Source organism: Neolamprologus brichardi, chromosome 6, assembly GCF_056152115.1.
Source record: "Neolamprologus brichardi isolate AB-2024 chromosome 6, ASM5615211v1, whole genome shotgun sequence".
Taxonomy (NCBI): Eukaryota; Metazoa; Chordata; class Actinopteri; order Cichliformes; family Cichlidae; genus Neolamprologus; species Neolamprologus brichardi.
Genome location: NC_142109.1, coordinates 5,147,913 through 5,174,512, shown reverse-complemented (window position 1 = coordinate 5,174,512; position 26,600 = coordinate 5,147,913). Strand labels below are relative to the sequence as shown.

Here is a 26,600-nt window from a genome sequence, read left to right as displayed (position 1 = left end):
GGAAAGAAAGCTGTGATGTATTGGGACTGTCAACTCTTGGAAACATATCCTTATTAGAGGCATTTCTAATGGAGTGAGTCAGCAGCAAGAAGTTCATTCTGCTGTCGGTCTGTTTTTTTCTCCTGGGTGTCTGGGAGGATTTTTGTCTCCCTGATGTTTGGATTGCAAAATTTGTCCACATATATAAATTATAGTCACAGAGAATGTCTCTGCTTCAGTAAGCCTCACATTTATAAATGCAAGCTCTTTCATTTTCAGTTTCACAAAATTGACATGAACACACACAAACTCAAGGTTTCATTGGTAAATAGTAAATGAAATATTGTTAAATTCAAAATGCTGGCAGATATTAATTTAATGCCATTGTTATTTTTAAGTGTCCAATAAAAAAAGGCATAAAAAAGCCAAATTATCAGCTGTTCTCTAAAAAAACAATAACAGTTGAGCCTTCACTGTGATGCATTATAAATAGCATACTACTGTGTATTTATAGATTAGTAAAAATGGGAAGAAAGCATTAAATCATATAGATCCTGGAAGTGTTCCAGAATCATTTCATCTATATTTCTTCTTTTTCACAGGTCGTTTCATGATAGATTTATTGCCACGGTGCTATGACACAAAAGCCATTAGTTGATCGTTTGTTACTGCAACTCTGTGCAGAGCAAATGAAGCATGTAATTGGCATTGTCTATACGATATAGCAGCAGGCTCTGTTGTTAAATAAGTTCATTTTGCAGCATCTGCACATTTTTCATGAGGTCAAGTTTACCTTTTGTAAAGTGAGCACGTAACAAGCCAGAACATCAACGTTTTCTTCTGTAGAGCACGTCTTCACTGAAGCCAGAAGAAAGATAAATCTAGCTTAATAGCAAGTATGCACAGTTATGCTTGTACAGTAGAAAAATAAAATACATGAGTGTGCTGTGACCTTTTTTTTCTGGTCTACCTAGAAATTGTCTCAGAATTTCTCTCAGTTGCACCAATTGGCATCCCTCTGCTAGGCACCAAAAAATATACAGTGGTTTTAAAAATGCCTATATAAGAAGAAGTAGTGTCTTGTGACCTTTTCTGCTTGTGTTTTAAATGCGTCTCAAATACACGTTCTTTGCTTAAGGACAGAGAACAGTAGGAGGGTTGTGCTCCATGGTTTAGCGATGTCTTTGTCCTTAATGGTCTGTGTCTGTAAAAAAAACAAATCATCCTGCTTGTTTTCAGTTGGGATTTGAAGTGGGTGGCCTTGACCATATGCCAGTGTTTCTCATATCACATTATGGAGAAAGAATTTACCCTGAAGAAAAAAATGTTCCTCCCAATGGCACCAACAACATTTTCAGGACACACTTTTAAAATGTAGTAGATGGCTTTAGATTTTAGATTTGTTTACCGGAAACCAAAAGATGTACACGACACAGGATGCTCCAACTTCAGCTACCTTGTTGATTATTGTGTTGCTTCCTTATCTGGGACTCTCCACCATTTGACCTTAGAACTGAAGAAGCCTCTCGGATGAGAGGTGAAACGTCTTCAAGTAACTTAAAGAAGTCCAGACGCTTTTCTTTGCAAGCTCCTTTGACTACGATGACCTGGATGACTGAGAACCTTCACAGACATGTTGCTTCCTTAGCATTCAGCTATCTGTTTCACATTGTGTAGCAACACTGTTCCTGAAGTTTGCTTTCAGTTCTCTGCTCAAGGAATCCAAAGAAATCAGATGGGTTTAAGTTGCAAGCTGCAGACTGCTTCAGGCCGAGGCATGGATGTTTTTTACATCTATCATAAACCATCAACATGCAGGGTGAGAAGAACGCTCTCCTCAGGCGTTGCCTAACCGCTCCTCTGTAGTGTATATACATTCATTTCCGCTTATCTCCTTCTCTCATTATATGCAGTCCTCCACTGTGATCTCACCTCCTGTAAAAACTAAAACACATTGTATGCTATCCCCAGCTTCTCTCAGTTCATTTGAGTGTCTAATAGAATCCTACATTCCCCTATTTAAAAGCACCCCACTGCCTTCCCTGTGAAGTGACTTAGCTAATGGTGTGATGCTAGTGCCTACTACTGCACCCACAGGGGCTCTTTATCCATCTACATCTACACTGTGACCATCTACATCGACCGATTCACACACGTTACAGTGTCACCCAGAAATGTGCAATACAATGACGATGCTGCGTAAACCTGGCTTGCAACTATTTCTGAGCCAATGAAATTCTTACCGTTATCTCTGAACTCTGACAGGGGAAATAGGAGGAGGAGTTGGAAACTCCTGAGTCAGTTTGTACAGTGGCTGAGCCCCCCCTCACCTAACTGTGGAGGTCCACGTGATTCGATTCCACAAATGAATATAACAAATGAATGCTTTTTCTTTATGTTCCAGGTGGGGAACTTGGGCCTACTCTTCATGTTGCTGTTTTTCATCTATGCTGCTCTGGGTGTGGAGCTGTTTGGAGAACTAGGTGGGTCTTTCAGACACCACTTTTGTTCCAACTAAAGGCTTTTTGGAGCATGTTTATCAAAGATAATTAGATATCTGTAAAAACACTGCAATAAAAAACGCAGCATACAAGGAATGTTTGGATTTGCCTTTTTTACCTGGATTCATCTCCATTTTTACCACCTGCTCTTTTGTTATGTCTCACTCTATGGACAGACACAAAAGAAAGATATTGACTGAGCCACGATTCACTCTTTACCATGTCTTGCTCATTTTGTTTTCTTTCCACTTGATGTTTGGTCTCAGTGTGTAATGCTGACTACCCCTGTGAAGGAATGAGCCGCCATGCTACCTTTGAAAACTTTGGAATGGCCTTCCTTACGCTCTTCCAGGTTTCAACTGGCGACAACTGGAATGGCATCATGAAGGTACTTTTGTTCTTCATCCTCATTTCATCATTTTGGGCTGGGTTATCTAATGGACCTAAATGATTGTTTTTCACTCCGCTTTACCTCACCTTGTCCCCAGTGGCAGTGTTGGACAGATTTTTTTAGATGTTGGACTGGTTGGCTGATCGTATATAAGCTACTCCAACCTCAGCAGAGAAAGAGGACGAGAAGCAGAATTATAATTGAAGGTCATTAGTTCAATGTGGCAGGAATAAGGCACGGCGGGTCCAGGGATCAGCGTTTTGTGTCATTTTATTTACAACACCTCACACACACCACCACCACAGGACCCAGTACAATATTTAAGTCGGCGGGGCGTGATTGCGGATGCCGTACAGGTGCGCCCGCCTCCTCTGCACGGCACCGCAGGCCACGCCCCGCCACATTCAAATCTGTGGACTAGACCGTATTTAGGTTGGGGAAATGAGTGCGTAAAGATGGGGACATCCTTTAGCAAAGATGATCCTGAAGATGTAAATGTGCACTCAGAGTCTACAGAGGATGAATGAAGATTCAAATTCACATTCATTCAAAAGTGACTATTTCATCTGCCTCTTCAATTTCATCTGTCACTTCAATCTTACTCTCCAATCACACCCAAGTACCCCGAGTACCTGGAGCTCTTAAAATTTTATAACAGCTCATATCCAGCTGTTAATCAGTGCTGATTAGGCTCTCTAAAAAGTGACTGTGGCTGAAAAGCAGATTTCTGGAAGTGTGAAAGTTTGACACTGTGTCATGTTAAAACTAAAGAGTATTAATCGATTGATTGGTAAATAATGGAAATGAAACTGGGCAATATGGTCACATTTTCTAAGCCCAACTCTGATTTAAAATAATTATTTCTAGCAAATATTTTGTGTGTTTACTACATATAAAATCTTCCTTATTTGACTCATCTTTTCCTCTTCCCCTTTTCTTTTCCCTACTTTCCTGCTATCTAGCTTTATCTGCCGAATCCTCGCTATTTTTCCATTTTACCACTCACTCTTTCTCTGCTCATTTACTGCCTTTTCATGTGTTTGACACTTCATTCCTGTCTCCTTGCTCAACCCTTTAAAACTCTCTCAATACCCTTTTATCCATTAGGACACCCTGAGAGAGTGCCCGCCCGATCGTCCAGGAACCGACTACGGCTGTCATGCCGGACTGCAGTTCATCTCCCCGATGTATTTCGTGTCCTTCGTGCTCACAGCTCAGTTCGTACTGATAAACGTGGTGGTTGCCGTGCTGATGAAACATCTGGACGATTCCAACAAGGAGGCACAGGAGGATGCCGAGATGGATGCAGAGATTGAATTGGAGTTGGCCCAGGGAGGCCTGTGCTGCATGATGGGAGGCATCGGAGCCATCGCTGGGGCCACCGTTGCCACTGCGAGCGGGGCGGGCGTGGGCGGCGGAGTGTCTGGCGCAATTACAGCGGGAACAGTCGGAGGCCCAAGTAGCGGATTGATGGCACCACTTCGAGATGGAGGAGGAGGGAGCGCTACTCATGAGGGACACACTCACCCTCGATGTCGCCTCTACTCCCCTGCACAGGTGAGTGGACTTTCAAATATTCAAGAGAGTAATTACTGCTGAACAGAGAGCTCTTGGGTTGGGTTCTGCATGCTGGCTATGTCAAAATCACACTCATCTTTTAGAAAAACAAAATAGTTTTGTAAACCTGTTTATACCTTTTTTTACGCAAATCATGGCAGTGGAAAAAATAATTATAAATACTCATTTGTTGAAACCAGAGGTCAGCAACCTGCGGCTTCCAAGCCACAGGCAGCTCTTTAGCCGCTAAAAAGCTGCATGTGGCTTGGAAGCCATGGGTTAGGCTTAGGGTTAACTGTAACTCAATTACATATATGTATATGTATTCATTCAACCTCTACCAGTTACAGCCGTCACAAAATGATATTGAAACCTGTGGTTGTAAGGATTTGACAGACACCGTTAGTCTGCACAACTCTTGACTGCAAAGTCCGTCGAGCACGATGACTCATCAGCCGCTAAATAGCTCATTCAACAACACAACAGGATTGCCTATCTGAGTTACAGTGTAGAGCCAGTTTGCATAGTCACGGCCCAAAATGTGTTTACTTCTGTCCATTAAGGTAACATATACTACTCCTTTGCCCAGAGCAAGGAAAAAAAACACACTAGTTTCTGCCATTGTAATAAACCAGTAATGCAATCGGAGTAATTATCATTAAGTGGCATTTTCAGGGTTTGCTTTTTGATTGCTTTTTTTCTATGCTTTTCAAGGTAAATGGTAAATGTCCTGTATTTGTATAGCGCTTTACTTAGTCCCTATGGACCCCAAAGCGTTTTACACTACATTCAGTCATCCACCCATTGTATTGTAGCCACATTGTACATTGTAGCCACAGCTGCCCTGGGGCGCACTGACAGAGGCCAGGCTGCCGGACACTGGCGCCACCGGGCCCTCTGACCACCACCATAACTAAATTTTCAGAACTAAAGAAAGCTATTTGTACATGACTGGTTGGGCTTCTAACCCATGTCCTTGCCAACATATACTAGTGTTAGCAGTTCTTCAATTAAAAACGTCTTTCAGCTGCTCCTTAGCGGTTAATGGACTGGCTCATATATCTACTCTCCTTAAGCACTCAAAGCAATTCATACAACATACCTCATTCACACAAGCAGTTTTTTATGCTTAAGTGCTTGCTGTCTAACATTCACAGACATTCACTCTGCAATGAATGGATCAGAGAGTAACTTGGGTTCAGTATCTCGCCCAAGGATATTTGGCATGCAGACTGCAGCGGCCAATAAATCGAATCACCAACCTTTCAATTAGTAGATGACCTGCTCTAGCTGAGGGGTCACAAGTGGGCATCATCACAGCACTTATTTGACTTTTTCACCAGATGTCCCTTAGTGTCCCCTCCCAGACTCAAAGCAGGAATCTTTCACATGTTAGGCAACTGAAGCCACTTCATCAATTAATGAAGGATAAAGGTTATCAAATCACAAAATACTCATCAGAGTATAAATTAAGTTAACAGTCGATCATCTGAGTAATATGCAATGTCACTCAAACCTCAAGTTTGAAAAGCATGAGCCATTGGAAAGCCCTTTTACCTCTTTTGGTGAAATGAAAGTGACAACAAGTGAATTGGAGAAGCAACAACAAGACAAGCCCCAAAAGGGGAATGGTTAGGCAGGTGGTGGCCACAGACCACTTTTCTCTCCTCCCTCCTCCTTCCTCACTGACTTCTATTTCTAGTTTTGCTTTATTGTCACTGTTGGTCACTTGAGACCTGCAGCCCATTCAACATGCACCTATTGCACATCTGCACACGCCTGTGAAATGAATTCACATTTTGCTCCCTAATGAGAGAGACTGATAACTGACTTTGTGTACGTTTTTAAACGGCGTAGTTGAAAATACCCTTTTACATTGTTCAGGTTTTTTTTATTTGCTGATCACTTATTGCTTCATAAAACATAAGAAAAGTAGAAAAGAATATCCCATTTTTGTAGAAACTGCTGTAGATCTTCTGTCACACAGTCAAAAACACCCACGTTATTTGCTTTTCTTTAAAATACAGAGAAGAGGCAAATTTTACTCTTAATTTTTATTTAATTTGTTCATTCAGAGAGAACAGTCCTCAGCCATCCCAACAATGGACTGTTCTCTCTGTTGAGGTCAGGAAAGCGATACTGCTCCCTGAAGACCAACACAGAGACACTGAGGAGGAGCTTCTTCCCGCAGGCGATACGGTCTCTCAATCACACCACCACATAGTACTGACCCACACATATAGTTCTTACACACACACTGGACATTCTGGACATTTGCTTACACTAGTGGCCACTGCATAACTACACTGCGTGGTCATCTAATCGAATCACTTTATCACAAGTCACTTAAATAAATCACTTTAAGCATATTTGCACTGCACAAGACACTTACACATGTGGATTGCACAACCCTGGATATTATATTTCTCATACCATTTAGTACTTGTACAGCTGCTGTTATTGTTCTATATTTCTTCATATATTCTTATATATTTCTATATTGTGTATTTGTGTATTGTGTTGTACAGTTATTTTATTTTTAACTTTAATTTTTATATTTTATTCCTTCCTAGCTAAATGTACCCTTCATTTTGATTTTCATATTTATTTCCTATCCTATTCGTAGTTTTTTTTTCTTTAGATCACGAGCAGTTGTCTAAGCATTTCACTGCATATCGTACTGTGTATGTGACAAATAAAATTTGAATTTGAATTTCATTCATAAAGTGATAGTTGCAGCTCTAACTTGAGCCTGGCTCATATTAAAAGTACTCAAACAGGCTGTGAATATATGATGAACTGTACACGATTTGCATGTTTATTCTGGTTATTTCAAGACTTCATTAATTTAATCTACAGTGGCAGTTGGTACCGCGAGTATCCGTCAGGCTCAGTGGGACTGCACAGCAGCTGGAGTTGTTTTTATTCATGAAACACCGCTGCCCTACTTGTGTGCATACAAGGTGTTAGAGGTGGCTTTTACACCCACACATAAAGATATATTAAAGCACATAAATCACAAAACTGAGATGTATACTGAGAACTGCTGCGCACATGTGTAAATATATTAAATGGCCACCATCTTTACCAAAAAACACCAGCAATGGTGGGAAAAGGATGCCAGTCAGTAGACGCCACACTTCTAATCCCACTGAAACTGTTGCACCTCCAGACGAGAACAGGTATTTTTAGACGTGTGCCTGCTGGAGCAGAAAGAAAGACACATGTAAATAAGCAAAGGTGGCAACAAACAAAGAGGGAGGGAAACAAACAAAGGAAAAATAGAACAACTATGTGGAAAAACTGAGACGGGCTGGGGAGGGAGAAGGAGCACTAGCAGTTTGGGAAGGTGAGGGAGTGAGCAGAGAAGTGATTGTTGCATCAAGTGATTGAGCAAACGCTTGAATGAAGGGTGACTGTGTTTGACACATTGAATAATTGTGTGGAGGAACTAAAGGTCTGTTTGCATCCCGCAAGAATCTGCTGGAGTGTTTACTTCTGAGCTTAACTAATTTGTTTGGACTGGTGGCAGCAGCTCCAAGTGAGTAAACTGCAAGGTGGCTCATTAGAAATGATTAGAAGTGACCCTGTAAACACAGACACTGTTGTTGGCATCGATGCCAGCTGTTCTTAAAAAAGAAACAAGAACCCTAAACAGAGCTATTACCCACCTGAATGCTAGGCTGTCCTATTCTCTGAGAACACACAAGCAGATTTCCAAATGATTATGCAGAATAGAGTTATTAGTACAGGAAGCTTTCTGGAAGAGCACTATGGACCCTCGCCAGGCTCCTGATGTTAATCTTTTTTGTTTCATTTATTTGTTTTATTTTATTAATCATGTTCTTATCAGAGTAGTTATTATGGTAGAGCAGACAGGGGGGGAAGGCCAGGTTGGTGAGGGACGAATTCTTAATACAGCCATTCACACTGACTACATCATTTTACTAGATTAATTTGCATCCAGTGAAATTATAAATGAGATGTTTGTTTGTTTGTTTGTTTAAGTAAATAGAGCACCAATCAGACCAATAGACCAATCACAATACTGCATTTGCCAACGAGTGTGCTTGTAGCTCAAACTGCATTTTGTTAAAGAAAACACAATGATATGGAAATCGTAAAATAATAACTTATTTATTTATTTGTTTTGTATGAAAACGGTAAGTAGACAGCTTTAACTTCCGGGTCAAACCATGAAATTCCCCCTGCTCCTGACATCTCATGACAATCGGATGAACCCACAATCTCAGTTTCTTCCTTTTCTTGTTTAGAACCACATCATCAGCACTTGATGTCAACTTTTTTTTTTGACATGACAAGTTGGGATCTGAAAAATTCAAAATTTCCGTGTTTAATGACCTTTATAAGAATATACATTTGGACATTTTTGTAATTTTGGTAAAAAAAAAAAAAAAAAAAAAAAAAAAAAAGATTGTGAAAATGTTGAATTAGTCAAGTGGATGTGGGCAAACAGTGGCTCATTCAGTAACGGGAAGACTGGTATCAGTCCCCGGTCCCTCTAGAAGCCCCAGAACTGTCCCCGATAAGTCACTGTAGCATGAAGTTGTGTGTGGACGTCAAATATATGAAGTCAGTGTGTCTCACACTGAATGAATGGGTGATTTGGTCGTGTAATGCAGAGTGCTCTGAGTGGTCAATAAGACTGAAAAGCACTATGTAAATTGGATCCATTAACTGTTTTGTTCAGTCCTAATGTAAAATACTGATTATAGAAGCTTTTAACTTAAGATTGCTTAGTGACTGTGCCATTAAATCTAATTAACTGTATATAGTAACTAAACTTTCACTCCCAGCACATTGTGCTCTTTTACTTCTTTTTTTTTGCTGCCTTTAGCATAATGAACCCTTTAAGTTCTTTCTTGCTGAGGCTAAAAAAGACTTAAAACTAGATTAAAGAGTGAACCCAGATGCACTGCATTGCTAAAAAATGCAACTTTTATACAGGGACAGTCTCATTTTACTCATTTTTATTAACTTGTTCACCATGATTATAAGTTTTATTATGTCTAATATGTCACTATAAGATTTTTTCTTCTTTCTCCTGTTGACATTAAGCACAGATTACTTTTAATAACTCATGTCCCCCAGCTTGTACCAATAATCAACCCTGCAGGTATGATGCATCTCATTCCTTTTGACGATCCTTACAGATACTGGAATCAGATTACTTTTTGGGCGCTGTGTGGACCTAATTAACCTAAGTAATCTTCTGTACTTTGGCTCATCTGAAAGGAAATGAACATTGTCACCCATCTGAAGAATGACATTGAATCAAAGGGTAAGCAATCAGAGCCGAGGGAGCGGTGGCAGAGACTGACTTGAATGAGGGTGGGAATGGTTAAAGACACAGTGAGCTTGTGAGTGGGTGGCGTGCTCCACCACAGTCTCATTGTGCTTATAGCTCATTGTCTGTCAGCCTAATGTTATTTTTAACCAGAAACGCAGTAAAAGATGGATGAAACGGGAAAGGGGAGGAACTCTTTTCATGAGCCTTTTTTTAGCTGCACTGTATTATTAATCTTTATTCTGATTAGCAGGGAAACAGCTTTTTTAAAAAGAAATTAGATCAAAAGCACCAAGTAAGGGCCTGTTCTTATGTGTATTTATATTGCCACATTCTTTGCAATCAAAAATGCAGTCACAGCAAATATGACTGAAATAAAACAACTGTATTTTGCCAGTAAGACATTTTTAAGCAATATTTATTAAGTATAAAACCATAAATTAAAGTTCAGAAACCCAAATCGGGCCTCATTCACACCGGCTTAGAGACTGGTCGCAGCAATCATATCATGAGAGAAAAGTGTGTATTCCTGATTGGAAATTATGGAAGCTGTTGGCCGTCATTACTGGCTAAAGCCTCTGTTATGCACACCTAGAGACCTGTGAATGACATCCTGGCAACGACCAGTTGCTAGCTTCATGGAATGGATTGCCATGGCTGAACAGCTGCATCCAAGCCTTACGCAATGCAAAGTGTCAGATGCAGTGGTGTAAAGCACACCACCACTAGACGCTAGAGCAGTAATGAGTCACACTGACTGATCTTCTCTGAGCAGAAATCCTAATCTCAAGAACGACTCTGGGTTTAGTAGTTGGGAACGGTACTTGTCTAACTGCAAGGTGCTAAGTGTAAAGTTTGGTGGAGGAGGGATTATGGTGTGAGGTTGCTTTTCATGAGTTAGGCTCAGCCTTCAACATACCTAGACATTTTGGTCAATTTCATGCTCCCAACTTTGTGGGAACAGTTTGCACATGGCCGCTTCCTGTTCCAGTGCGGTCATGTTGGAAAACTATGAAGACTACAAAGAACCATGCTTAAATTTTCGTCAAGATGAAAAAGATTTGTATCGTGACCAGTGCCAAAAAGGTTCTTTTCTTATTGCTATACGAAATGATCTCCTTATATAAAAATGCATGATTTTCATAAAAGGAAATGTTTTTAGATGAAATGATGGTGGTGGCACGGTGGTTAGCACCCTTGCCGCACAGCAAGAAGGTCCTGAGTTCAATTCTACCATCAGGCCGGGGTCTTTCTCTGTGGAGTTTGCATGTTCTCCCCGTGTTTGCGTGGGTTCTCTCCGGGCACTCCGGCTTCCTCCCACTGTCCAAAGACATGCACTTAGTGGGGATAGGTTAATTGATTAATCCAAATTGCCCATAGGTGTGATTGTGCGAGTGAATGTGAGTGCAAATGGCTGTCTGTCTCTGTATGTTGGCCCCGCGACAGACTGGTGACCTGTCCAGGGTGTACCCCGCCTCTCGCCCTATGACAGCTGGGATAGGCTCCGGCGCCCCCCCCCGACCCTGAAAAGGATACGTGGACGCGAATGGATGGATGGATATGTCTTTAGATGAAATGATAACATACAATACAATAACATCCTCTTAACACCGTCTGGGCCCAGATCATAGTGTGAGCATGGTTTAAATTAGGTTCTGAAGCTTTATTTCTTTTCACACTGTTATTTCTGGCCTTTGTAATTAAAAAGCTATTAATGCATTTCTGTAAAATGTAAATGAAATCAAATAATGGTAACCAGGCAGTTATTATTTATCACCCCATAAAAGTGTTTTTCACTCTTGGAGCTGCTGACTTTCCCTTTCCGGGGCCCTGTGAGATTCATACTGACTAATTACAACCCAGCGTGCATCCACTTAATGACAATTGATTGCCTTTTTTTTCTCCCAAATGTTTTGTTTTCAAATCACCATGAACATCTAGTAATGGAGCCATTACAAAGTCAGGTCTTTCTGAGAGCATGAATAATGCAACAGTAAAATAATATTGTTCTGGCTTTTTTTAAAGTGTTTTATTAGATATTATCCCAGTCCAAACACTCTACTCTTTATGTGAAGTTTTAGCACATCTTGCATGGCTGTAGTCTTCCCTGCATGTAGGCTGTAAGGTAAGGCTGGGATTCTGCACAAGAGCTGTTGATTTTTATCATTATTGGTACATAACACCACAGAGACAGGCAGAAGAAATTTGCAGTGATGCAGCATTATTTCTTTTATGGACTCTCTTCATGTGAGCTGTACATCAATTTCCTAAATACCCAACTGTCTCCACAGGGAGCCTAGAGTCTTTCAGACAGCGCTGAGAATCTAACCAGTGATTCTGTGACCATTCAGCATGTATGCAGTGATAAGACTGAAATACATTTTAATGAGCATTGTGTTTCTCTTGGCTTGTTTTCCCTCTTCTGTTGTATTTTTTTTCATTAGCCTTATCTGTAGGGGAATATACCATATGGGTCTACTAACTGCTGATATGTGTTCTTGTTGGTAGGCACTCTACTGTGTAAGCTCTCACTGTGTTGTTGCTATTTGCAGCAGAACTAAAAATATTAAATAAATAGGGCTGCAGCACTCCAATGCCTCTCTTTCTTTTCTTTTTTTTCGCCTGTCCCGTTTGGTTCTTTTGCCATCAGAATTATTGTCTAAAGGCAAAGAAAGATTCTCAACGGATTTACTTTACCAAATGGACCATCCCAGCCTTGTCGTATTGGTCTATTTGATTCACCTTTGCTTTTATTGTTTATTTTATTTTATTTTCACTCGCTACACACGGGACAGACATGACTGGGGTAAAGAAAGGGGAGAACGAAAGAGGGAAAGAAAAACGGTGGGGAAGAGGGACGGGGATAAAGGGCAAAAAACAAAAACCAACAAAACAAACAGACAAAAAATACATATATCAATCACCTGGATCACCTGTTGAGAAAGAAAAAAAGCAATATAATAAACAACATCATAAGATGACCTATGTGAATATAACAGTAACACTAAATATTGAATATTATTGTGCAGCACGTAGGATCAACAGCACACAGTGTGCTTTGAGGTAGGAGCCAAAAAGGGTGTAGTTTGTGTGTGTGAGCACCCGTGTGTACACCTGTGAGCATGAGCGCGCTTGTTTTTAAAAGGTTCCTTCATGTAATGATCTGTTCGAGGATGTGGGGAGCCACAGCCCCGTCCTCCAGGGCATGAAGCAGGTATGGAGGAGATCCAGGCTCCACACATCCAGAGGCCCCAAAAGCACCAGAGACCAAGGAAGACCAACGGAGGGGCAACCGTGCCACTCTCCCGGAAAGAGCTGAGGAGCCCCAAATGAGAGGGGGTTGCAGTGACGGGCCTGTGAGCTCCGCCGGCAGCCAGCTGTGCCAGAGTGACCGAGGCCCAGGCCGAGAGGCCGAGGGTACCCCCCGAAGGGGCCCGAGCGAGCCCCAGGCTCCAGGCCCCAACAAGCAGCCACCGGTGCGTACCTGGACGCCCATCCCCAGACACCAAAAACCACCAATGCACCGATGTCTAAGGGCGTATGCCACTGGCAGGGGGAGTGGTGGGGGTAGATAGGCCTCCATACCTTGGTGGGCCTGAGATGTCCCTAGAGAAGTGGTGTCTGATACCCAACCTGACATATAGACACAGACAAACAGGCACACACAGATACGAAAATTCCCACCCTCATGCTCTCATATGCAAATACTAGCACTAACCCAACGTGGAGAAAGACATAAATAGACACTGTACACACAATCACACTCCCCAAGCGTACTCTATACCCCAGGTCTAGGTACCCTTGCCCCTAGAGGGGGAAACTGCACCCAGACCCAGGTAGTGTTACCCTTTTCCCTGGGGTGGAGAGAAGCAGACCGCCCCGACTCTGCAGCAGCAGGGAGGCCCCACATTCCAGACCCCAATCAGATGGCCAACTCCTCCCGCCCCAACAGGCAACAGGTGAAGACTCCAAACCTCCCTCGTACACCCTGATGGTCATCTGGATGCCGTGTAGCGTGCCCACCCCCAAGGTCTTATATGTATGTGTTATGAGAGGGTGAGTAATGTGAATGTCTAAGTTGTGGGACATAATTGAGGCACAGGCAGCCAGAAGGGGACAGAGGAGGGGATGCCTCCCCTGCATCCTGGTGACACAACTTTACCCTAAGGCCCTGCATGTGTGGGTGATTGTGGTGGAGCAGGAAGAGGGAGGCAGCTGGAGATGGGGAGGGAAGGAAGGGAGGGGCAAGTGACCCCTCCCTGGGGCCAGCTCCCCCGCTGACCCCAGTAGGCACCCACATACTCTGCAACCCACCACGGCAAGGGGGCCCCACAGAGCCCGGGACAGCCCACTCGACCCCACCACAGAGAAAACTGCACCCACCCCGTCATCTACTCATCTTCAAGACTACACAAGACAATAGACACCCAGGCTGAGTTCTTCCTCCACCTCTCCAATATCTCTCCCCCACCTGCAGAGTGAGTTCCTGGAGAGAGGAGACCTCCTGCAAGATGTAACAGCCTCCCCCACCAGTTGAAGAGCCCCACAGGTGGCTCGATGCACTGGTGGCACCCCGCGCCAGGGCTGAGCCCCCATACACCCACCCGCCCAGGACCCAAGCCCCCAAGGCCCAGCCAGGCCCCCGGCCCAGCCAGGCCCCCGGCCCAGGGACGGGGCACCCCCAGAACCCCATGCCCATGCCCACCCAGGGGCAGCCAGGCTACCAGGTCAACCCACGTCTGTGAGCACAGACCCTCCCCTAGCCCCGCTGCACGCAGCCACGAGGAAACCATCACCTACCATGACCGCAACCCCGGGTTGAGCCCTCCAAAGCCCCTTAATTGAATAGTTTAATTCAAGCCTCAATCACACAGGTGTAGAAACTAATTCCCTAAGCAGTATAGCAAGTGGTTGCTGCAGGTTGTGCAACAACCACTCGCTGGGCCAACATCTGGCTGTCCCAGATGTTGGCCCAGCCTTTATCACTTCAAGGTTTAGGAGTCCCAAAAGGTTGATTGTGTTTATCTGGACGTAACATTTTAAGTAGGAGAAACATTTCATCACTCATCCAAGTGACTTCTTCAGTCTCGGCTAACTGCAAGTTCCCCCAACCTTATAAACAGTACATTTGCATAATGACTGAAACTACCCACTGAATGAACAATGGGCTGTGAGGTCAGTTCCTTAATCATTGATATGCAAACTGTGAGACCATTGCTCAACAACCAGTGATCAAAGCCCATTGATCAGTGGTTTGAGTGAGTCACAAAATGTTTCTCTCACTGAAAACGCTACGTCCAGATGAACAGAATCAACCTTTTGGGATTTACGTACCTGGATGATTGAGCATGCATCAAGACAAGGTTTAGGAGTGTTTATGGGAAACTTTGACTATTCCTAAGAAGCACATTTGTGAGGTCAGATACTGATGATGGACCAGAAGGCGTGGCTTGCAGTTTACACACTGTTAGAATGATCAAAAAGCTGACTTGGGTTAGAAGAAATGGATCTGAGTGTAATGCACAGAATCTAAAGAAGGTTGCACTAAGTCCTGTTCAGACTGGATTTCTGGATGAAAGAATATACAGAGAACATAGAAAGACATTGAGTCAAACAGCATCATGGGCAGCATTTACCACAACCAAGCACCCCAGCTGAGCCAATCAATCAGACTGCCTTACCCCTTGCTGCGCATCTGTCAGCACATGAAACAATGTGTATGTGTTGTTCACAGTATATCAGTGGGTGCTGCCAAAGACTGACAATCAGCTGCGGTTCACCTCTTCACCTCACACCCTTTATCAGGTACTCCTATATGAAGAGAAATGGGAACAAAAAGCAGGTCCTGGAGGGAACGGGTAGTCTTGAACTTCGGACATGCAGTAAGGGGTAAGGAGACTTCGGGGTTCAGGGCTAAGAGTGAGAAAGTGAGTAGTACCCTGGGAAACAAGACAAAGTGAGAGAAATAATATTTAAAAGACAGAAAAACAAAGGAGGAGATGCAAAAGAACAAGTTGTTTTTCACAGATTTAAACAGGATTGTGTTCATCAAAGGGAGAAACCTCTGAATAAAGAGACATTTATTTTTTAGTCTATCATCAAGGGTGTAATCAGTAGCAGAAAAGGCCAAGCCAGTGTTGGACGGACCTTAAACCTGCTTTTTTTTTTTAAATGCCCATGTCCTCTGGCTGCAAACGAAGATCTGTTTGAATAGAAATTAATGAGAAAATTACCCTACTGACCTCAGTAAAACTTTTACTATTGAAGTTACAGCCTCATTTGCCGGTTTTAGATTTTGTAACAATCCTCATTACTTTAATGATTATGGCTCTTCTTCTGCTTCTTTCGGTTGCTTCCTTTATGGGTCACCACAGCAGATCATCTGCCTCCATCTCATCTTATGCTGACCATCCTCTTCTGTCACACCAACCCTCGGCATGGCCTCCTTCAATTCAATAATGAATCTTCTCTGTGGTCTTTCTCTTTTCCTCTTGCCTGGCAGCTCAATTTTCAAGACCCTTTGTTCAGTATATTCACTATCCCAGCTCTGCCTTGCCTCTCTAACTTTGTCTTCACCTGTTCCACCTGAGCTCTCCCTCCGATGTGCTCTTTTCTAATCTTGCCCAATCGGGCCACTCCCAATGAAAATCCAAACATCTTCAACTCTGCCACCATCTCAGCCTCCTGGCCTTTTCTTAGTGCCATCGTCTCCAAACCATACATCATTGCAGGTCTCACTACCATTTGTAAACCTTCGTTTTCACTCTTGCTGCTCTCCTTCTGTCACAAATCATCCCTGACCCTCGGCTCCACCCACTCCACGCTGCCTCCGATCGCTTGTGGACTGTTACTTTGAACGGTTGATTCCAGGCATTCGAGCTCATCTCTCGTCGCAATCTCTACTGCTTGCATTAAACATATGAAGAAAGCAGGCATATACACCTTAAAAACCGAGAAAAAATAACTTTGTTTTTATTACATTTTTTTTAATCAGCTTTCAATAATTACATCATACTGTCTAAAAATCTGTTAAATACTCAAAATTTTGGGAAAGTGAGAAAAGTGGGAATTTTAAGCCAACTAAAGCTCTCATAAAGTAGAGCATTGTTATATTAAAGGGATTATGTAATTCATCTTATAATAGTGACATTCATCTGCCCCTTTGGCTCAGAGCAAGGCGGGAAAAAGTCACACATCTCTGTCTGTAACCTGCCAGCAGCAGCTGAAAATAACACCAGCTTCAGTAAATGGTGGTTAATTAAACAACACACCAAAGGATGGAGCTACTTTAAGCTAATCTATTGATTTTTTAAAAAGTCAGTAACAGCTTTTTATTATCTAAAAAGCTGGAAGCAAACGTAAGGTAAAGGCTGAATTTGCCTGACAGGAAGTGACTGAGTGACTTGAGTCTTGAAAAATTAAAAGATGGCGATTCAACAGGAAGTCTGACAATAGAAAAGAGCACAGCCAGATGTTGAGTTAACTTGACACAAAGACAGATGTTTGCAGTATTTGTAGTAGTTACTGACAAGGATGTTTTTTAATTATTTAAATTAATGAAGAGTGATGAAAAAGGTTAGATGTTATCTATCTATATTAGATTTATCAAGTGGAAAATAATAGAGTAGTAGTTTTAAAAATGTGAATATTACTCACTCTTATCAAACTTATTAGTAATATTGTTTGTAGCCGTAATAGAAGATTGGAGAGTAGGAGTGATAGTGGAAGTACTATTTGCATTAGTATTACTATTTGTTTATTTATACACAAAAGTGCCAAAAGTACAGACATGCACTTAAGTAGAAGTACAGATACTAGTGCTGAAAACTACATGTGATCAGCTGTCCTGGGCCACCGCTCTGAGGTTTACTGCTGTTTCTGGACGTACACAACTGATTTAACAAGATGTGAGCGGATGTTTTTTAAGTGTTCGTAGTTGATTTCCATCCTCTACACTGACAGTACACTATTTATTCTGTCTTTGTAATAAACAGTTTTTAGTTGGTATGAAGATCGAATTCAGTGAATCAATCTAAGCATCATCAGCTCAACTTCAAATGTATCTATGCTACACTTGATGTAAGCTAACGCTGACCATGAAGCCACCGTGCACCAGTTCTTTACTTTAAATCCATCACATTTGTTTAAAAATATATTCCTGTTTGTTCAAAAAGGGAGTAAAAGTACAAAGTGGTAGAAAAACCCTACTCAAGTAAAGTACAGATACCTGAAATTTATACTTAACTACAATAGCAAAGTATTTGTATTCGTTACTTCGTTCCCATCTCTGATTATGCATGCCAAATATCAGTGCTGTATTTGTGTGTCTGCATTGCAGGAGAGCCAGTGGCTGGACAGCGTCTCTCTGCTGATTAAGGACTCGTTAGAAGGAGACCTGATCGACAATCTCTCCGGTTCAGTTTTTCACCACTACGGCTCTCCTCCTATCTGCAAAGACTGCAAGAGTCATCCTCAAGAGGTTATCAGCGCTCCACACACACAGACACTCACAAAGCACAACCCTAAACATCTGCTGCCTTCATTTCAAATTTACAAGTCAGTAATAAAGTGCCACTACATCAATTATACAGATGCATATATTCTAAACACTACTAATGCACACACATACAGTGCATATGCAGTATAATGTATTCAGCAGCAAATAAACTGCTGAGCATGTCTTCATTTCACATCCCACACACATTCACAAATTGGTGAATGTGGCACACTGACTCCTTGTTTCATATAAGTATTTTCCCAGATGTGCAGTAAGGGGCTCTAGATATACTATTACAGTGGTTCCCAAATTTTTTTTGGTAGGCCCCCCTTTGTTTTACAAGAAAAATGTGATTATTCATTGTCATCTTTAACACTAAGGAATTAAAGTAGGAAAAAAACTTTGCATTAGCTGCTTTTATATAAAACACATCATAAATGTAAGTTATGTTTGTCCGAGTGAGATCCCAGCAAGGTTCAAGGAATACAACTTACATATTTTTGTAGTTCTGTATATACAGATTACACGGTGTGTTTGCACTGCAGTGTAATCAAAACATAGTACTATACTGCATTAGGATTTTCATGGCTAGAAGTACAGCTGAAACTATGTTCAGAATGTCAATCTTTTAGATCATGTGCTCATGAAAAACTGAGAAAATCCATTTTTTATTCCTAAAAGGACTTTTTTTAAATACTGTATTCAATAAATATGTATTGTATGCACTTTAAAATGTATTTTCTATTATCCAGTTTTTATCTGATTTAATCTCATTGAAAATAAAATCAAACACAGTTCTTGCAAAATGTAATTTGCTTTAAAGATAGAGCGGGGCTGTGTTTATTACTATAGGGCCTTGTATTAATTTCTGTTGTCTGTAAGGATATTCTTGACATTTTCCCCCCTTGTATAATCATGCCCAAAGGATATACATGGCACCACCAAAATGATGTATGAGTGAGTGAACTCGTCCTGAGTTTTCCTGTAATAGCCATAGCTGTGAAAATCATCAATCACACATGAGAACAAACACCAGTTTCAGCTGAGGTTATTCTTTGTATTTGATATATATAATCTGCAGGGTATGAGTTTCATTTCATGCAAGTGTGTACATGTGTACATGTATGTATGCGTGTAAGAGTGTAAGTCATTGTGTAAGTCACAGTGGTGTGACGCCTGTGTGCTTTAGATACTGTTTCTACATTTCACTCATATCCAAGTCACCTTTATACTAAAAACTGTATATAAAAGATGGGCACAACCACTGTGACATTACTCATGGGTTTGTGGATATTTTAAGGGCAGTATTGACTGACAATGACTTTTTTTGTTTTTGTTTTGTTTTTTTCACTGAGAAGCTAACATTAGCTGGCAGCATTCCATGCTAGTCGGTTCTCATACATGCCAACCCTCCCGATTTTTCCGGGAGAATCCCGAATTTCAGTGCCCCTCCCGTAAATCTCCCGGACCCACCATTCTCCCGAATTTCTCCTGATTTTCCACCCGGACAACAAAAATAAAAAACTATATGCCAGAATTCATAGCGCGGCCCAGCCAATTGAAGTTTCCAACAATGGCGGCAGCTAGCAGCTACTTAGTTTTAATATTACTCATATTCAAGGGCGTAGATTTGGCATGGACGGAAGGGACATGTCCCCACCAATATCCAGCGATTATTGAATTATCCCCACCAATAATTTGATCTGTTCGAGTAAAGAAAAACAAAACCGATAGGAAGGAAAAAAAAACGATCTGTCAACGTCTCATTCACGTAGCGGTGCAGAAAGAGTTAAATTACGTTCTCTAGTGGAGTCCTACCTCATGTGACAAATATGGCCAATGTGATTGGCTGTGCCTTTCAGTGACCTCTGTTTAGTTTTAGCAGTGGCAAGCCTGCGCTGCAAGGAGGATGGCAGCAAAAAAGAAGAACCTGGATATAAGAAAGTATTTTTCAAAGAAACCTAAAGCCAAGTTCACTCATAAAATGTGTCCGTCATAATAACGGTACAGGCTATGCTACGCTACGCTATACATGCCAACCCTCCCGATTTTTTTCTGGGAGAATCCCGAATTTCAGTGCCCCTCCCGATAATCTCCCGGAGCCACCATTCTCCCGAATTTCTTCCGTTTCTTCTGGACAACAAAATTGAAAAACCATGTCTCAGATTGGCCCAGCCAATTCCAGTTTCCAACAATTGCTAACACTACTGCAGCTACTTAGTTTTAGTATTACTCTTATTACTCTTTCTGTGTCGCAAAATAAATATTTAACATATTTTCAGGCGAGAATGTAGCTGTGTAAACTTTAAATTGTCACGGCGGGGTGCGCCGGTGTGAGGAAAGAGGTAGACCCAGATGCAGACACGGTGGAGACAAAATGTAGTTTCAAAAATAAAGCGAGCCTTTATTGGCTGATTGCAGAAGAAAAACAAGGAACTAGGGAAACTAAGGAGGCTATGAACACTGTGTTAACAAAAAGGCTGTAACACTCAGTGAAAAACTATGACAAACTATGAACACTGAGTAAACTAGAAAACACAGAGAAACAATGGAGTAAACCTATGAAAACTGTGGTGAGGTTAACAGACGATCTGACACTGAGTGGAACACACAGACTAAATACACATAAGGAATGATCAAAGGAAGTAAAATCACATGGGGAAAACAGCTGACAACAATTAACATTAGAGATGGACCGATCCGATATTACGTATCGGTATCGGTCCGATACTGACCCAAATTACTGGATCGGATATCGGCGAGAAATAAAAAATGTAATCCGATCCATTAAATATCAAAAAAGCACCTCACAAAACTTGCTACACGGCGTAACTCGGCTCATAACCGTAGCACGTGGCAGCAGTGTGCATCACGTGATAGAGCGGCTGTGTGTATTTGTAGCCTAGCTAGCAAACCAGCATTTCATCTCCGGGGAAGTTATCCCAGAGAGAAGTAAAGCAAGTGTGTAAGTTCATCTCTGAATGTCTGTAAAGCATTCCCACGTTAAGCTTAACAACAGATATATGGAGGGACTGCCTCTCTCTCTCTCTCTCTCCTGCTGCTACTTCAATCGTGAAACTGCTTAATGATCAGCTGATCAGCTTTTCTGTCGTGAGTCCGTCTCTCTTCTTTGTTTTTGGCCCACTTCTCACCAGAAAGAGGAAACCAGCGGCTGAACAACAGCAGCACGTTTAAGCTTGATAAGCTGTTGTTAGAATTTATTTAATATTACTTTCTACACCAGGATCCTTTTCTACGTAGCTGACGGCTGGTAACTGTGCAGGGGCGGATCTAGCAAAGTTTAGCCAGGAGGGCCGATAGGGCATGAACAGGGAAAAGGGGGAACAAAGACATACTTTTCTTTCTTATTCTCATTTAAAATGTCTAGCTTTTAATAAATAATTATCTGAATCTTACACCCAAAGTTTTAATCTGATGTAAAATATATAGAAGTCCATTACTGTATATAGTAACTGTTAAGTCTAATATACCCTAGTAAGCTATAGTACTTTTTCCTTTGGGAAGGTACCATCTGTGCAGTCTGCAATTCTGTTGAAGAAAGATGTTGAATCTATTTAATTATTCTTGAAAAATAATTTATTTCTGTGCATTTTCCCCCTGCATCAAATTAAATTTGATTACATCGATTAAGCGTCATGAGGAGGAGGGTGGTTCCCTATTTTTTCTTTTGCTGGGAGTTTGCAACCCTATTAGTTAGGTTGCTTAATATTTCTGCTAAGTACTCTTTAAAACACCAGTATAGGGAGGATGGAGCAGGTTTAAGTTTATTCGATTGATCAGTGTTGCTGAACTATGAAATATTTTGGGTGCAGTGTATTTTTTACATACAGGTGTAACAGAATAGCTTTAGTGTTGTTATTTATTTGAACTTGCGTATGAACTTATACAAAATGCAGCAAGATATAAAAAAAAATGTTTTATTGATTAAAAAACACACTATGTCGGATTCATATCGGTATCGGCAGATATCCAAATTTATGATATCGGTATCGGTATCGGACATAAAAAAGTGGTATCGTGCCATCTCTAATTAACATAATGACAGGACAGATGAAACAAACATAATAAACACAAAACACAAAGCTCTTTCAAAATAAAATAGGAAACATAAGGAGACTTATAACTAGGAGCCAACTATAGAATGTAACTAGATAAACCGAAATGAAACTAGACTAAAAAGAATAACAAAAACGCCAAGAAACTCAGAATACTGGGTCACATGACCCAGGGCCATGACATAAATATCTGAGCCGGGGAGAACAGCAAGCTCCCAGCACATTTTAGGCTTTGGCCCACATCAGTCTAAAATTGTATGTAACCATGAATAACGTGTTACCATGTCCACCATGAGAGGACAGTATAGATGTCAAAAAAATATGCCAGCAGTTTACCTCAGTTAACGAGAGGAGAAGGCATGTGTGTGGCCCCTTCACATAGTGGACATTGGTTGTTGTGTGGGGCACCAGTAGTCCATGTCTGGTGCTGTAACAGTAGTTCATGTTTAGAATAAAAAATCCCAGCTCACTGATTTGATAGTGTGTCTAAAATGTTGCATAATTTTGCTGAGAGATCTTTTACTTTGTGGTAATCTTAGATGAGCAGTTTTATGGACAAAAATCACCAGATCATTCAGTGTTCCCTTAGTGCTAATGTATAAGAGATGTTGGTGTAACTGAAGAAATGTTGTTAAGTCCTTAAAGTCATATTCTTTTATTGTCATGACTGTATATGAAGCTATTTTTATTTTTGTATGATACCTGATTTATATGGAATATGGCTGAAGTAAACTAAAGCCTAAAATACTTAGTCATTTTTTTATAGTAACATTATATAATTCACATATAAAACTATGAATTGTAATTTTAAATGGTTTAAAAGCACGTAGAATACCATATGTAGGCAAGTATATTTCTCCTTTTTTTTTTTTATCAAGAAGCAAAGACAAAAAGGAAAAAAAAGAAACAGGGCAGAGTTCGGTGGTTGAATCATCCATCCCCACCAATGCCAAAACCAAATCTACACCCTTGCTCATATTACTCTTTCTGGGTCGCAAAATAAACTTTTAGCATATTTTCAGGCGAGAATGTAGCTGTGTAAACTTCAAATATCTGAGCCGGGGAGAACAGTGAACTCCCAGCACATTGTTTTCAAACCGCCGCGGTCTTTCGCTTCTCAGGTTAAACATGATATATATAAGTTGCTTAGATAACCTAAAACCTTTCAGTGTTTCATTTGTTCCTGAGTAAATTGGTTTGGCTGAGATTAAAGTTATTAGATTAGATTAGATTAGATTAGATTAGATTAAATTTAATTTAATTTAATTTTATTAATCCCTCGGGTGGGTTCCTCCGGGGTTTTCACCCAGCTGAATAAACGTCAAACAGAAAACTAATTAAACAGACGTGTGAGATGGTCGAGAATTTACGCCAGCGTCCGGTCATATTTAGATAGAAAGGAGCAGACGGCAGAGTTTCACTCCACCGAGAGAGCTCGTGACATAATTCTGAAGGCTAGACCATCACAGTCGCTCACTACCGGCCTACCCGGCTTTCGGAGGACGCGGCCCACTTATACCACGAAGGATGGGTCCTCAGGTGGATGCAGCCTCTGAATTTGGACAGCCCCGGCTCGGGGACAGTAATAACGGTGACATTTAACTTACTTTAAATAAATAATTTTAAATGAATAAACACTGTAAAGTTCAAGGTTTTTTGTATATGTATACCAACTCTCCCCCCCCCCCCCCCCCCCCCCACCCCCTTGAATGTCTCCCTAATTGTGAGGTCTCAAGGTTGGCAAGTATGTTTAGACTACCATGGAATGCTACAAGCTAATGTTAGCAATGCTAGAATTTCCAAAGCCTGTACGTACGGGGGGGCAACACAACAACAACTAAAGAAGTAAAAAATATTTAATCTAAACATTATAGGAGTCTACAGGGACAACATCGTGTCAGTTGAGGAATTACGGGGGGGGTTTGGAACCATGTGTGGTATCATTTCAGTCCCTGAAGTTGCTGCTGGCTTTCGGCTTCATCATTTCACATCCTGTTGTCAAATTTCAGCTTCAACATGATTGGCTACTGTGTATTTGTGGTACAGGTCCGACTGGCAGAGGTGGAGCAGGCATCGCTGATGTCAGAGCAGCTGTCCGACAAGTCATCATCTCCAGCTCTGCCTGATGACCTGAGTTTGGATGAAAACAGCAGCTACCAGCTGCTGGTCAGAGACAGCCAGGTATTCTCACACTTAATTCAGTTCAGTTCAATTCAATTCAATTTTATTTATATAGCGCCAAATCACAACAAATGTCGCCTCAAGGCGCTTCATAGATACAGAGAAAAGCCCAACAATCATATGACCCCCTATGAGCAAGCACTTTGGCGACAGTGGGAAGGAAAAACTCCCTTTTAACAGGAAGAAACCTCCGGCAGAACCAGGCTCAGGGAGGGGCGGCCATCTGCTGCGACCGGTTGGGGTGAGAGAAGGAAGACAGGATAAAAGACATGCTGTGGAAGAGAGACAGAGATTAATAACAGATATGATTCAATACAGAGAGGTCTATTAACACATAGTGAGTGAGAAAGGTGACTGGAAAGGAAAAACTCAATGCATCATGGGAATCCCCCGGCAGCCTACATCTATTGCAGCATAACTAAGGGAGGATTCAGGGTCACCTGGTCCAGCCCTAACTATATGCTTTAGCAAAAAGGAAAGTTTTAAGCCTAATCTTAAAAGTAGAGATAGTGTCTGTCTCCCAAATCCAAACTGGAAGCTGGTTCCACAGAAGAGGGGCCTGAAAACTGAAGGCTCTCCCTCCCATTCTACTTTTAAATACTCTAGGAACAACAAGTAGGCCTGCAGAGTGGGAGCGAAGTGCTCTAATAGGGTAATATGGTACTACAAGGTCATTAAGATAAGATGGGGCCTGATTATTTAAGACCTTGTATGTGAGGAGCAGGATTTTGAATTCAATTCTGGATTTAACAGGAAGCCAATGAAGGGAAGCCAAAACAGGAGAAATATGCTCTCTCTTTCTAGTCCCTGTCAGTACTCTTGCTGCAGCATTTTGGATTAACTGAAGGCTTTTCAGTGAGTTTTTTGGACATCCTGATAATAATGAATTGCAGTAGTCCAGCCTGGAAGTAATAAATGCATGAACTAGTTTTTCAGCGTCACTCTGAGACAGGATATTTCTAATTTTAGAGATGTTGCGCAAATGGAAGAACGCAGTCTTACATATTTGTTTAATATGTGCGTTGAAGGACATATCCTGGTCAAAAATGACTCCAAGGTTCCTCACAGTGTTACTGGAGGCCAAGGTAATGCCATCCAGAGTAAGAATCTGGTTAGATACCATATTTCTAAGCTTTTCAGCGCCGAGTACAATGACCTCAGTTTTATCTGAGTTAAGAAGCAGAAAGTTAGTGGCCATCCACGTCTTTATGTCTTTAAGACATTCCTGCAGTTTAACTAGTTGGTGTGTGTTATCTGGCTTTATGGACAGATAGAGCTGGGTGTCATCTGCATAGCAGTGAAAAAGTATGCTATGTCTTCTAATGATGCTGCCTAAGGGAAGCATGTATAATGTAAACAGAATTGGTCCTAGCACTGAACCCTGAGGAACTCCATAATTAACCTCAGTGTGTGAAGAGGACTCTCCATTTACATGCACAAATTGGAGTCTATTAGATAGATATGATACAAACCACTGCAGTGCAATACCTGTAATACCTACAGCATGTTCTAATCGCTCTAATAGGATATTATGGTCAACAGTATCAAATGCTGCACTAAGGTCTAGCAGGACAAGCACAGAGATGAGTCCACTGTCAGAGGCCATAAGAACATCATTTGTAACCTTCACTAAAGCTGTTTCTGTGCTGTGATGAACTCTGAAACCTGACTGAAACTCTTCAAATAAACCATTCCTCTGCAGATGATCTGTTAGCTGTTTGACAACTACTCTTTCAAGGATTTTTGATATGAAAGGAAGGTTGGAGATTGGCCTATAATTAGCTAAGACTGCTGGGTCTAGAGATGGCTTTTTGAGTAAAGGTTTAACTGCAGCCACCTTGAAGGCCTGTGGTACATAGCTGATTATTAGAGATAGGTTGATCATATATAAGATCGAAGAATTAATCAATGGCAGGACTTCTTTGAGCAGTTTTGTAGGAATGGGGTCTAAAAGACACGTTGATGGTTTGGAGGAAGTAATTATTGAAGTTAACTCAGAAAGATCGATTGGAGAAAAAGAGTCTAACTTAACATCAATGGAACTAAGAGTAGCTGTAGATAATATTAGATCTGTGGGATGATTATTGGTAATTTTTTCTCTAATGATAAA

The 26,600-nt window shown here is 41.4% G+C and overlaps 1 protein-coding gene across 1 annotated transcript in view; it reads left to right on the top strand.

The window, feature by feature from the left end:
* LOC102785341 (voltage-dependent T-type calcium channel subunit alpha-1I-like) overlaps positions 1–26,600 on the top strand; it is a 180,833-nt gene that overhangs the window by 140,391 nt on the left and 13,842 nt on the right. The window contains exons 29-33 of the mRNA XM_087841530.1: positions 2,384–2,462; positions 2,747–2,868; positions 3,979–4,428; positions 18,075–18,215; positions 24,356–24,490. Coding sequence (XP_087697656.1) covers positions 2,384–2,462; positions 2,747–2,868; positions 3,979–4,428; positions 18,075–18,215; positions 24,356–24,490 — 927 coding nt within the window. The remainder of the gene's footprint in view (positions 1–2,383; positions 2,463–2,746; positions 2,869–3,978; positions 4,429–18,074; positions 18,216–24,355; positions 24,491–26,600) is intronic.